The 14,915-nt window shown below is 41.0% G+C and overlaps 1 protein-coding gene across 1 annotated transcript in view; it reads left to right on the top strand.

The window, feature by feature from the left end:
- lama2 (laminin, alpha 2) overlaps positions 1-14,915 on the top strand; it is a 183,564-nt gene that overhangs the window by 48,864 nt on the left and 119,785 nt on the right. The window contains exons 4-11 of the mRNA XM_079572620.1: positions 1,306-1,357; positions 1,948-2,138; positions 5,720-5,899; positions 6,994-7,083; positions 11,060-11,177; positions 12,083-12,261; positions 12,856-12,955; positions 13,181-13,238. Of these exons, the coding sequence (XP_079428746.1) occupies positions 1,306-1,357; positions 1,948-2,138; positions 5,720-5,899; positions 6,994-7,083; positions 11,060-11,177; positions 12,083-12,261; positions 12,856-12,955; positions 13,181-13,238 (968 nt within the window). The remainder of the gene's footprint in view (positions 1-1,305; positions 1,358-1,947; positions 2,139-5,719; positions 5,900-6,993; positions 7,084-11,059; positions 11,178-12,082; positions 12,262-12,855; positions 12,956-13,180; positions 13,239-14,915) is intronic.

Below are 14,915 nucleotides of genomic sequence, written 5' to 3' on the forward strand. Positions count from 1 at the left end.
TCCAGAATAGCCTAGTCCTCTCACTCCCCTCCCTCCCCCTTTTTCTGCTTTAAAAAAAAGAGGGGAAAAATGAAACAAGGGTAGATACCAGGCAGCAAGGCATGTTATACCAGACCAGACTGATTTATATCTCATGCACTCTGCTCTTGTGCCCTTTCTAAATCGTCCAAATAAAATAGTTGCAGCTTTTCGTGAATACCTGCCTATATAGAATAGATGCCAGAGATATTAACATACAGCTGATGATTTGCTGTATAATTGATATATGAGCATTATGTTTCCTTTGTTGATATTGTCAGTAGAAAATCACACATAAGGAATATGTTAAAGTGAGAGGACTTTCTGACAGAGCATATGACTCAAGCAAAGAACATAAAACATTCATTCTTCTTCCATCTTAATTACTGCTCTTGGTTAAAATTGCCAGTAAGAAAAAAGTACGTATATATATTTTTTTCTGCCCCATCTGAGTTGTATTTCAAATATTCATTCACTCTCTCTTCCCGTGGCAAAATACCTCATAATGATCATCGTGGCACTAGCTAACAGACCACTTTGCATAGCTTGACCTTTACCCGCCTAATTATTTAGCATAGCTGCAGGATTTGTCTCTCCCCGTAGCCTCCAATTTGTCTGAACACTATTTATAATCGGAACTCAAATGTCTAATTTGGAAGTAAATTGCTTTCTTTGTAGGTGAACGGTTGAACAGGTGAACTGTGAACATAGGTTTTTTTTTCTCTACTGTCACATCTGCAGCCTGATGACCATTAAGGAAACTGTAGGCTTTTAACTGACTGTGAATGGACCATAGTAATGGATGTGCCTTTTCAATCAGACTGTGTTCTTCACGTCTATCACATACAGGCAAAAAGCAAGTATTGAAATATGAACAAAAATTCATACTGTCATAAGAAATCTCCACATAATCATTGTTGAGGTATGGTAATGGTTGAGGTAACGCAATGGAGATGTTCCTGTAAAATGTAAAATACACAATTTAGTGTCGCCAATTTTCTGACACTGTTTTATATTGTTTATATTGTTTTGGCTAATGTAACTCTATGGATGATGCTACCAGCTTGCACCAAACATGACAGATTTGACATTCCAATCTCCACTGGATCTTGTGGTCAGACTGCGTCCAAAAGTAGAATGCACCATACATTTTTGTCATGGTTGCTGATTATTTAATAGTGATTAGTTTAGCTAAAAAAAAAGAAAAGCCATTTGTGTTTAGACGTAATCGGAAATCGGAAAAGATATTCACAAATAATGATATGTTTTGTTTTTACATTTTTGCAGGTGTTCCAGGTTGCCTATGTCATAGTGAAAGCAGCCAACTCCCCTCGTCCAGGTAACACTAACACTGATGACAAGTCTGGGATCTACACAATTGTCCAGTGTTTTTGAAGAGTGCATTTATTCCAATATGAGAACAAATGTGATAGTCAGTAACAGTCTTGAACATCAATGACAGTATGCAATATTCATCAAACCATTGCAGCATAATATATTGCAATAAATTGAAACCTAAAATTACAGATATTCATTTTTTTTAATCAAAATGACCAAAAGAGTTTAGAATAAAATGTAATTAGAAAACTGAACTGAACTTCCATGTTACAATTTTAGGCTGTTTAGTTCAGTTACAGTCTACTGGAAAACATTAGTGTTTTTGCAAGATATTGTGGCTTTTTGTTATGGATATAAGCGTTCGATATATTGGATAACCCATAAGCTGTATTTTTTGGTTGAATATTCCACCCTAAAAATTTCCTTAAAAGTTTAATCTAATCGTTCTAAAACTGAATGTTCTTTTTTTTGTATTTTATTAGGCTGACCTTTGCCATTACAGTGCATGATCGTTCAAAGCATCACACATTTTCAAGCTGCTGATCAATGCTTTTTTTTTTTACACTTTTCCAATATTTTTGCATCCCTCAGGAAACTGGATCCTGGAGCGTTCAATCGATGGCGTGACTTTTGACCCATGGCAGTACTATGCCATGACGGACACCGAGTGCCTGACGCGCTTCAACATCACCCCGCGAACGGGCCCCCCCTCCTACAGGCGGGACGATGAAGTCATCTGCACCTCTTTCTACTCCAAGATACACCCTTTAGAAAACGGAGAGGTAACATATGTGCAACATTAGCTTACTTTTTCTTTTAAAGCCATTTTTTATCATTTAAATTACTTTAATTAAAAAATTCCACATCATTTTACAGATCTCTTTCTCACACCAAATTTCAGCCATATCCACAATACACATGGCTCGTTGCATTGGCGTTGCATTGAAGATGCTTGTTTACATAAGCCACACAGTCGCGTTGCTGTTTACTGTTAAGCCTCTTTGATCAGCTGCGTTTGTGATTGCTCCCATAAGAAACCCGGGCACCAAGTCGGCTTTCTAACTGACATTAATGAAGAGAAAAACAAACTGTCCGTGCACGAGTCGAGCAGATCTTCTAATTATTGGAGCGGCAGCCATGTTTTTGAGCTGTGGATGAGGGGGTGGGAGCAGGAGATGTCAAGAGCTGCAGCGAGATGGGTCCATTTCAGTCGCTGGGTGGGTGGGATTGGTAGAGTGGATGAGAAGGGGGGTGGCGGTATGCAAAGGCACCGATTTATGCTTTCTCCAGTCGGTGCCCATTATTTATTACAAAAGTAGTACTACGAGAAATTTAAGGCGAAAGTGAAGGCAATCCAAAAAAGTCTAAATAAAGCATAATACTTTAAAGTCAAGTTTTGATGAATACCAGTCAAGTACAAAATGTGTGGCAATTATTGATAACCTACTGGATTTAGCATCTCCTACTGCTCTACCACCTCTGCCATTGATTCTTGGCAGTTATTAAAATGCTCAGCCACAATGGAGTAAATGAGTAGTGAAAGGATGCGCATATTATGTCATCAATGGGTATTGTTTCCAGGCTTATTGTCAACAAAGAGTTTTTTTTTCTTTTATAGATAAATAATGTAATTTTTTTTGTTGTCTCATCATTACTTCACTGCTCTCTCTTCCACAGTGGCTTCCTCCTCTTGTCCTCCCACAGAAACTACCCCAGGCCCTTACTTTGTACTGTGAATCTGTGTGTGTGTGACAGCTCTGCAGCGCACTCTGATCACAGTCAAACTCTAATGAATCGTTGGTGCTGTGTCGTCCCCGCTCATCCCCTCTCTCCCATTACTTACTTTTCTCCTCTATCCACTTGCACGCTCTTTTTTCGTCTTTTGTGTTGTTGTTTTTTTATCTCGCTCATCCTCTCCTCCAACCAAGGTTTACTTTACTGTCCTACATCCTCTCTCTCTCCCCCTGTGTCTGCTCACAGCAGCAGTCACACCCAACACGTGCCTCCTTATTCACACACTCACTTATTCACTCACTCAGTTATTCACTCACTCACTCACTCACTCACTCACTCACTCACTCACTCACTCACTCACTCACTCACTCACTCACTCACTCACTCACTCACTCACTCACTCAGTTATTCACTCACTCACTCACTCACTCACTCACTCACTCACTCACTTACTTATTCACTCACTCACTCACTCACTCACTCACTTATTCACTCATCACTCACTTATTCACTCACTGTTATTCACTCACTCATTACTCTCTCACTCATCACTCACTTATTCACTCACTCAGTTATTCACTCACTCATTACTCTCTCACTCACTCACTCACTTATTCACTCACTCATCACTCACTCACTCACTCATTCACTTACTTATTCTCTCACTCAGTTATTCACTCACTCATCACTCACATATTCACTCACTCACTCACTTATTCACTCACTCATCACTCACTCACTCACTCACTCACTCATTCACTTACTTATTCTCTCACTCACTTACTCACTTGCTCACTCACTCACTTACTCACTCACTCACTCACTCACTCATCACTCACACACTTATTCACTCACTCACTTACTCACACACTTATTCACTCACTCATTCACTTACTTATTCACTCACTCACTCACTCACTCACTCACTCACTCACTCACTCACTCACTCACTCACTCACTCACTCACTCACAAAGACACACCCACGCAGTTTGCAGCAGGTTATTCGGTTGCTCATTGTCGGTTAAGAGCAACTTACATTACATGTAGCTGAATCATACTGACATATAGGAGTTCAAGTCACATTAGGGTCTTCATGGTTGATTTGAGATCATTTCATCAAATAGCATCCACTTATTCAGTGCTTCAAACATATGGCTTTGTTGCTTACTGACTCTCCATGCTACCAAAATCTGACCGGAGAAATTGTGTTTTCGCATTTAGTAACTGCATGTGAAGTGTGGTCTGACAGTCAGGCCCCCCATATTGGACCCCCCAGCTGATTGTAGTTAAAAAAAAATAAAAAAATTGAGGACCAATAGCAAAGGTATGCACTGTTCCTGTAAAATGAATGAATAAAACACATTTAGTCCACCTCTAAGCTAAGAGAAAGCATTCAACATATGCCATAGAAAATAAATGTTAAATTATACTAATAATATATATAATATTTTAGATCAATTTATTGCATATGCACAATTTTAGCTTAGATTTTTACAGGAGGAAAACTTGCTCTTTATTGAAATAGGTCAATGTATTCCTTAATTTGCACAGTAGAGACAGGTGTGCCTGATTACAAGGTTGTGGAAGCGTTCAACATTTCAGCATGGGGGGGAGGTATTTTGTGATGATTACAATCTTCGTCAAATTACCACATGCAATGCTGTCGTGCATTTAATTAGTTATGCACATTAGCAATTTCTCAAAAAATATTCAAAAGGTCTCAGTGCATCAAGATAATAAGTCTGTTTCACATTTTTAATCACCCTGCCCCCCCTGTTTACAGAGATGGAACTGTCCACATTGAGACGGCTGAAGCTAATTGCTATGCTAATTGCTTGTTTGTCTCTGATGATATGACGCTAAGGGGTTACTGTGATTTTACAAAAAAATTATTGAGAATTATTGAGTCTTCCAAACATAGGAGTTGGAAATAGATATTAACGGAAAATAAAACGCACATACAGGTGAGGAATTAGCTTTAGCCTTGTAGCTAACCAAAAGCTAAAGGTAATTGTGATGGAGTAGAGCCCATGTAGAGCCACAACGCCTAAGCTAATGTATGTGTTGTAAACAAAATGTTTGAATAATTACTATACTGTCATGCATTATGTTGAAGAGGCACATTTTTTTTTTTATATATGTCTAGGCCTGAAGAATAGGTATTAGCTGCATCTTTCTGTAGTATGTAGGCAACAATAGTAGCCTACAGTAGTAATACTCAAGTACTAGGAAGGCACAGTGTGTGAAAGTTAGTATGAGGTTCAAACCATATCCCTTTGGCAGGTAGCCAAATGTTTAAGCACTGCACCACAAAATAGATGTTGCTTTTGTACAGGATAACAGGTTTTTTTTCATATTCAGTATAGTTAGCAACCATTATTTTACCTTGCTCAACAGCTTATCAAAGCACCTTTTAATCTAGTTGTATGAAAGTCAAGTCAACAGGTTACTAAATTAACTGGTAAACCAAAGCTGTATCTTTGTTCACCACTCGTCGTGTATAGATTTCTCCCGCTCAGTATTCCCCTTCCTGTGGGACCCTAATGGCACTTCGGCGCAGTCTGTTGTGGCACCTGGGCTTGCTGTATCCCGGTCTCTGTCGTTATTAATTTGTCGCTCTCTGTATAGATCCACACCTCATTGATCAACGGACGTCCCAGCGCTGATGACCCGTCCCCCAAGCTGCTGAACTTCACCTCTGCGCGCTACATCCGCCTGGTGCTGCTGCGAATCAGGACCCTCAACGCCGACCTCATGACCCTGACCCTGAGAGACCCCAAGGAGATCGATTCCATTGTGACGAGGAGGGTGAGACAAACATACTCGTTTACATCGGACGAGTTTTCTCCTAAAACCTGCCATTGTTTTCAGTCAAGTATAAGGAACTCCACAGATTCATTTACAGAGGCTAGGATATCTGAGGTTTTTGGCAAACTAATTGATATTTGGAGTGGGAATGGCTGTCTGTGTCATAACTTCTTTTTAATGCAACAACCATTGTCATTTTTCAAAAGATGTGTTCAATTACAGTCTTCAAACTTTACATTGGCAAAAAGCAATGTACCAAGGTTCTCAAGTAGTGGGTCGTGGAACTAATCTCAAGATATACCATAACATGAACTGTAATGACTGCACGATGTGGAGTTTTGATCGTGCTTTCAGCTTTATGTGCTTGTTCAATGCTTATTATAACATGGCTTAAAAAGTACGCACTGCCACGTTTCAACCAACAAGTCTTTTCACAGAATCATAACATCTCTGCACTGTATTTTCACAAGGCCACGACGATTGGCTGTGGCTACGTGCAGACGCATGATAGACATTCGTAAACCACACCTCTCCTACGAGAAAATGAATTGGTGGTCCCCAGACTAAATATTACTTGTGATTTTAGTCTGGCGTTAGCCAGGCTAGTTGTGTGAAGCCATTTGTGGTGAATGTGCTCTTTTAAAATCATGATGAAAAAACAATGTACCAAATGATCCTGATCCAAAGTTTACATACCCCCGTTCTGTGTATTGCCTCCTTTAACATCAGTGACAGCGTGGAGTCTTTTGTAGTCGTTGTGGAGAAGGTTCTGTATATAATGTAATGGTAAAGCGGCCCATGATTTTGATTTGATTTAAAAAATCAAATAATAAAGAAATAATAATAATGATCTGCCAGGGCATGTAAACTTTTGAGCTCAACTGTATATATAGGCATTAGGTGATTACTAACCATTTAACCATTCAGGTTACACAATTAAAACATGTGCAGGAGCATTAACATTTGCAGGAAGATTGAAGTATAAAGAGGTTTAATTGAAAAATGACTCAAATAATTGCATCCTTTGCTATTTGCAACTATTCAGATTGCAATTTTGACCTACTGGAAATCAACATGTCCTCCTTCTCTTTCAGTACTACTATTCCATTAAGGACATCTCAGTTGGAGGAATGTGCATCTGCTATGGCCACGCCAAAGCCTGCCCCCTTGATGCTCAAACAAAGGTACCAATTCTAACCAGTATTTTCTCCATCTTCCCTCTCTGTAGCTACAGTGGTAATGGAGTGCTTCCCCTTTTACCGAGAGCAAAGGCGGGCCTAGAGCAAGAGCTTTTTATCCCCGCCTGGTTACAGACATGTAGGTATGTGTGTCTATGTGTGTGTGTGTGTGTGTGTGTGCGCGTGTGTGTGTGCGTGTGTTTGTGTGCGCGCGCGTGTGTGCGTGTGTGTGTGTGTGTGTGTGTGTGTGTGTGTGTGTGTGAGTGCGTGAGTGTGTGAGTGTGTGAGTGTGTGAGTGTGTGAGTGCGTGAGTGTGTGAGTGTGTGAGTGTGTGAGTGTGTGAGTGTGTGTGTGTGTGTGTGTGTGTGTGTGTGAGTGTGAGTGTCTGCCGGGGATACAGGTGACACGAAGAAGCACTGTCTCAGATGTCACTTCAAACAGAGGGGCGCTTGATTTGAGACACCTGATCTCCCCCTTTCTCTACCTGGGCTTTCACACTCGAAACACAGGGAGAGAGGGAGAGAAAGCATTGTGTCCTTTACATGTCCCCAGGCTGAAGCGCCAAGACTACCTCAGACCTGACACTCAGATCTGGTCCCTCGGTGATGATGTCACAGGTGATGAGAGGCGCCGCTGGTGTGAGAACAGGAGCATTTAGTTTTTAGGCTCGAGTGGCTCTGTACTCGAAGGCAGCTATTCTCAAAGTCGAGTGTCACGGTCATCTTAAAAATAGCCTTGTTGTGAGAGCCACTAAAGGTTTTCCTCTCCAAATGCAACAAGTAAAAAAAGTTCAAAATGATACATGCAACAAGTATAAAACTAACAAAACTAGGGCTGCTCGATTATTGAAAAAATAACAATCACGATCATTTTTGTCATAATTGAAATCACGATTATTCAAACGATTATTTGTTGCCTTTAAAAAAAAGTCTTTATTTTATTTATATATTTATTAATTACAAAAAAAAAACGATGCTGAATATTTTCTGTTTTCTGAACAGTCATAAAAGTACAAATGATTTCATGTATGCCTCGATTAAGGAGAGGTCTCTGTTTCACACCTGCCCCCTGCTGGCCGGCCCTCACACCTGCGCAAGTAAACTGTGCAGCGCGGCCTGATGACATCATCACACAGCGCTGTTTGTTTTTATGTCAGGCAGAAGCATGAGCCATGGCAGGTGAAATGTGATGGGAAAATAATCCCAGCGCTGTGAAATAATGCAAGTCTGCTTTGCCAGTAAAAAATGAAAAAAAATTGAAAAAAAATGGAAGAAAAAAATGAAAAAATTGAAAAAAATCAAATAATATATTTTTTAGATTATGCTAATTTTGTAATAGTTTAGTGTAATAATCGAAATTGTAATCGAATTTCGATTAATTGCACAGCCCTAAACAAAACTGTATTTGTGTTTAATTTCAAGGATATTTTTTTGCCCTGAAGATGGTTAAGTGCTTTATTTGTCATTATACTAGCTGTACATAGATTAGATAGAGGGTTAGTCCTGATTTTCTGCTACTATCGGCCACCCTGATTCTAGTAGTACATAGCATAACGGTTAGTGTTCTAGTGTTCTCAGAGCAAGAAGTTCCTGGGTTCCCAGATCAGGTGGGTCTCACTGCAACAATTAGCCTGGTAAACCACACCCACTTCTTTCTGCGTGAAAGAAGGTGGGTCTGGACATACACGGTAAACAAGTGACTGATTGGCGGCTGAGGCCAAGCCGAACCAACCACGACATGACTCGCTGCGCCACTATGTTGTAGTTCAATCAACAGTGACACATGCAGAAGTTTTTAGCCAAAAATGTATAAAGTAGTCGAGGATTTTGCCTCTGCGTTCTCATGAGTTTATATTCAGGGGGACTTCCTGTCTAGTCTATTGAGGGGACTTCCGCACTCTCAAGACACTGCTCGCGAACAACACGTGAGTGCAAATAAACAAATCTGATTGCACCGATCCGTTTGAGTTTGGCAGCATCGGCACAAGCGGCCGTCCTGCTCAGACTAATGTCACCTGTGTATAAAATGATATGGAGGGGTATCACTCTGGACTTACCAGGCAACTCACTGTGTCCGGATGGATTTCTTCAAGGTGATCCGGTGTCCCCCTCAAAAACCTACAGCTAGGTACTATATACAAGTCAATAATTTTTTTTTAAACATTTCATCATAGTCATACGTATCAAGAGATTGCACTTTTAAGTTCTTTGCGTCTATACACCTCAGGGTACAAGTGGCCAGTAAATCTAACAAGCACACTAAGTCAACAGATAATTCAAGTTCGCTCTTTCATGCATTTTAACACCCACATGAAATATAGGTCATATGTGCAAACACTTTTCCCTGATATTAGCACGTTGTTAGCACTTTTTGCAACCTACATACAGCATATCCCAGCAGACATTTAGCTACTTTCACTTGGAACAAGTTTGTAGCCTGTTCAGTTCAGTCCGGGCCGAGTTTCAGACAGTGGAGAAGGTGGGGGACCTATGGGATGATTTGTTGATGATCTCCTCTTCAGTATTTGTTGTTGTAGTGCACGCTCAGCACAAAGGCAGCCTGGAGCCACAGCACTGCGGAGCCGCGTCTGAGATAAAAGCCCAAACTCCCTCACTCCTCTGTGGATACAAACTTGGCTCTCGCTTCAGCTATTGTACTACGCTTGCAAGGCCCCCTCCCCACACAACATCAACCATCAACCAATTTACACAGACTCCTAAATTGAATTACTGAACTACCTTTGGCACGTTTCCAGCTACGTCCGCTGTTTAGTTTTTGAATTTATTCGGCTCCGGGGGGAGAAGTAGTGAACCCATTTGCTACTGGCCGACGATCAGGAGAGCAAACCCAGTGCTTTCATTACACTTGGCAGCTCGTGAATACAGCCTGGCATGATAGATTTTCAATAGGTCAACCATAGTGGCCGCTACCTGTTTGTAGCAATTTATTTTCTCTTTGATTAGAATGTGCTGATACTGTCGTTTTGTGTTTTGTATGCATTTATTTTGTTTTTTTGTTAATTTCTTCAATACTACAGAAATCACTTCCACCTATTTTAATCAGTATGGAAAAGAAAAGGGAGAGAGGGAATGAAAGAGAGTAGAGTGTGAAGTGTGTCGTGGCAAAGTGGTTTAAAGAGGGGGTATTATGCTTTTTTCAATCACATAGCACCAGTCTATACACTACAATGATGACAAAACCTTCTGTTGGTTTGTAAATGCAGTAAATTTAAATAACTGCCTTGTATAAAATTGCATTCTTAAAATGGCTGTAGCCAATGGCTTGAAATAGGCCTCTGTCTCTTTAAGAACCGCCTGACCCTTTCCGACACGCCCCCTCCACACACTGTCTGTGGCATCAGTGGGGAGGGGGTTCTGCTGAGGAACAGTGGTTGGTTACTCGGCTGGTGACGAAAGGTCGGAGGCGTCTCCAGGAAGTGGGGGCGTTCCTAGGAGGACTCAGGCAAACCTATCCCTAAAATGGCTGCCATCAGAGTTTTTACAGATTACTCAAAAATACGTGAATGTGCCAAGGCAACACTTCAGGCATGTTTTTAATGAGGGAATGACATAATAACATGATGTGAATACCCCCCCTTTAATCTTCTGTTTTTTACATCAAGCTTATCATCTTGTTTTGATTTGCGTCTATGAATTTGCTTGTTTTATGTTATTTTTGTGGTCATTGGCACAAGTATATGCACAGAAAGGCCCAACCTGTATTTAAACTTAGAATTCAGTCACATTTTTATGCAAATGATCTATTTTAGTCTGTGGGAGGTTAAGACGAATACCTTTGCAGGTAGTCGGAAGAAACAACCCACTTTCATGTATAAGCATTGCCAACAACCATTTAGGAGTCATCAGGACTGGGAGGTTTCTTTAATATGAGGAGGACTGAGGTATCTTCATTTATAAAATAAGTCACACTTTTAATCTGAGGTTTAATTCTAACCGCCGTTATTGACTGTGTCTTTCTGCAGAAATTCAGTTGTGAATGTGAACACAACACGTGTGGGGAGAGCTGTGATCAGTGCTGTCCGGGATATAATCAGCAGCCCTGGATGGCAGGGACCTACATCACCCGGCATGTCTGTGAGAGTAAGACAAACCCTGGAACTTCAGACAATGTCTACTGAACTTATAATGCAATTTCTTCTGACTAGCAACCTTATGGCATGGTTCAAAGTACATTTTTTATCATCTATCTTAGCAGGTCAGCCTCAATGAAGTATTCAAATGGCGCTTTCCCTCCATCTAAGATTTGCACACATTCACATACTATATATATTAGGACTACTAAATTCATCTATTGTTTTATTTTGTTCATTTAAATATGTTCAAGAGTACTGCCAGGTCTTGGTGCTCCACAGTTATGCGTTTCTCATCACAGCCCCATGAGCCTATGATAAAGCACTTTATGAATCCTTGAGTGGTGCCCTGAACATCCATTAACCTCGGGCGCCTGGTGCGGAGGTGAGCGGCGCTCCACTGTCGCCATATAACTGAGGTTACAACATATAATCATCATTACACTTCCCCGGGTTACACCTCCCCACAGGGCTCCCAGTCACACACGGGCTGATAAGTGCTGCCTCTGCTGTGCCATGATAAACGAGGCCCAGCCATAAAACATGCTGCAGGTTTATACAAATAGACTGTGAACAATGGCTCTGAGGGAAGCTTACATGCACTATATACTGTTCAACCAGAAGAAACTACCGGTACGCAGAATAGCTTTCAATGCTCATGTAAATAACAGCATAGTGTAGCATTGGCCTTGAAAACAACTCTGAATTAAACTTTGGGTTGTGTTGTATTCGTAAGGAAGAATATGCAAAGAACAAAGAGACACCCACACTGAGCTTTGAAGCCTTTGGTCACATCGGAGACTTTAAGGGGAAATAAGTGGATTAGAAAAACCCATGAAGAAAACAACGTAGGCAGGACTTAAGAATGCTATCAAACGCACCGCAGCTCGTCTTGTGCTGTGTTTGTTTGCTCAGAGTGTAACTGCCATGGTAAAGCAGAGGAGTGTTACTATAACCAGACTGTGGCAGACCTGTCCCTGAGCCTGGACACTCGCGGAGAGTACAGAGGGGGCGGAGTCTGCGTGGGCTGCCGCGACAACACCGACGGCATCAACTGTCAGAGCTGCGCTCGCGGCTTCTACCGACCGGACAAGGTAAGGCACGGTGGAAGAATCTCTCTTTCTAGACTTCTAAATATATTTGACTTTACTTTAGTGCAGAAGTATTCAATTCAATTCAGCAAAATGATGACTCAAAAGTAAAGCCGCTCACAACAAAGTCTTTCAGCCATGGGTTTTAGTGTTGCATATCTCCATGTGTGAAACATTTGAACCCTTGCTGGGACTTGTTAATAGATATAATACACAAATACATAACAGTCTGTTTCAAATACAGTTGAATTAATGCTTGAGTGCATGTGTTGGTTTTAAATATTATTTTCTTTATTATCTTCTTGAGTTGTCATTCCATGTATTTTCAGTAAACCCCATCACACAAATAATCTAAATCGCAGATTCTCAAACTTTTCACACCAAGTACTACCTCAAAAAATATTCGACCTTCCAAGTTATCACCAGTAGAGCAAGATTGAATCAGGACAAAACTGTGTCTTAAGACCACCGTTTGAGAACCGCTGATCTATGCAATTTCTCCATCTGTGAGATCAATAAAGTACCATCTTATCTCTTATCTTATCTTATCTTATCTTATCTTATCTAAATAAATCAAATCCGTTTTGTCCCACACAGGTTGATCCGGAGGAGGACAATCCCTGCGTCCCCTGTTCATGTGACTCAGAGGGCTCACTCAGCCAGTGGTGTGTCCCGGATGTAACCCATGCTACTCTTGGTACTCAGCTTATACATATATTTGTTCCTCTCATATTAGCTTCCCTTTGTTATACGTTTTCTCCGAGGCTGATATCAAAAACACCTATTTTTATGTGTTGATATTTATAACCTTCTTTGTACTGTGTGACTCTATTTCATCAGCTCCAGAGAGCGACTGCGAGCTTGTCTGCTGTTAAAACGCCTGTGTGTGTTTTTTTTTGTTTGTTTTGCCTTTGATTGACAGAGAGGCCGGTGGGGTCGTGCCGGTGTAAGGAGGGTTTTGGGGGCCTTCGCTGTGACAGGTGAGACCCATACGCAGACACAGAGCCACACTGACAGGGGGCTCAACCTCTCAGCTGCTGTCCGCTCCAATTAGAGTGAAAGTGCATTCAGGAAAGTTACCAGTAAGATGTGCTGTGCCAACACCTCAGGATCGGTCGTACACAAGGGGACAGGACAATATACTACCACTATGATTACAACTACTACTAGTTACTTTTTTGTGTTGTATGTGCAGAAATCAGTCTCTTTTGGCACTAAGGAAACTTCGCATTGAACTGAAGTCACCCAGGAACCCTTACAGCTGTCCATCGCAAAGGCAGCCCACTCCTCTTGACTCTCAATCATTTGCACTAAACCGCCCTTTTTGGCCCCAGGTATTCTTGTACCATGGTCTGGCCTTGATCACTCATTGCTTACCATCTTATTACTGCTGCCTTCTTCATTCTTTCACTCCATCTCCACACTGTTGTGGTGATGTTTAAAAACATACAGCAAAAGTTTGGAAATGCTTTTTTTATGGTTTGTTTTTTCTTTTATTTCAAGACCATTTACATTGTAGGTTCTCACAGAAGGCGTCCATGTGACACAGAGCGATGGCTTCAGCTTACGTGGTCTCACATGCCTCTCCCCCTTGCACGCTACGATCTGCGGCAATAGCACTATGGTCTGAGTGCGACTGACAGCGATCAAACTGGGACTATATCTCTCAGGACAGTTTTTCTTCCCCAATTAAATGACGTGGAAAGCATGTTGATGAACAAATGTGCAGACATATAAGAAAAATATCAAAGTGATGATCAGAGGATGTGGAGAGCAGCTTTTGGGAAAAGTCATGTTCACAATGACACTTTTGTGATGTAATTTGACTGTCATGAGCTCAGTACAGCCTGTCAGCCTTCGTCCCAATACTTATTTTCAATAGCTTATTTAGCCTATTGAAATGTGCGGTATGGTACCGCAGCGGTTTACGCTCGTGCTTCACTGCAAGAAGGTCCCGGGTTCGATTCCCACCTGGGCAGGACCTTTCTGTGTGGAGTTTGCATGTTCTCTGCGTAGGTTTCCTCTGGGTACTCCGTTTTCTCCGACCTATAAAAACATTTACAATAGATTAATCTCAGTGGGACTTTCCTGGTAAAATAAAAGGTAAAAAAATAAATAAAATAATACTAGTAGGCCTAGCTACTTTAATTACAATTCATAATGAAACTGACTAAAACCTTTTGTGTTTTGACTAAAACGAGACTAAAACTGAAGCATTTCAATCCAAAAGACTAAGACTAAAACTATTCACTTTATTCTGCCCCGCCCACTTTTGCCTCTTTTTGCTTTGTCTCAGCACTTCCGCTGTATTGACACTTCCGATAGAGCGCGAAGCCCGTTCATTTAAAAATGTTTGCCGCTAAAATCTGATGTTCAGTAGATTGATTTGTGTGAAATGTCCATTGTTCATTTGCGCAAAAAACATGTCAACAGTGCACCGTTTGCAGCCTAAACACAGCTTTGTTTTCATGTAGTAACTGATTGTATCTGGACTTCTCCAGTCCTATGTTAACCGATAGGAGAAAAGGGGCGGGAACAATTCATGGCGGCGCTCACGCGAACTTCCGGAAAAAGGTTGCCAAAAACAACACAGTGTTCCTTTTCATAGTTTAATGTCTTCAATGAGAATCATACAATGTAAATCGTGTTGAAAATGA

This window comes from Gobius niger (genome assembly GCF_951799975.1).
Source record: "Gobius niger genome assembly, chromosome: 15".
NCBI classification, from domain to species: Eukaryota; Metazoa; Chordata; class Actinopteri; order Gobiiformes; family Gobiidae; genus Gobius; species Gobius niger.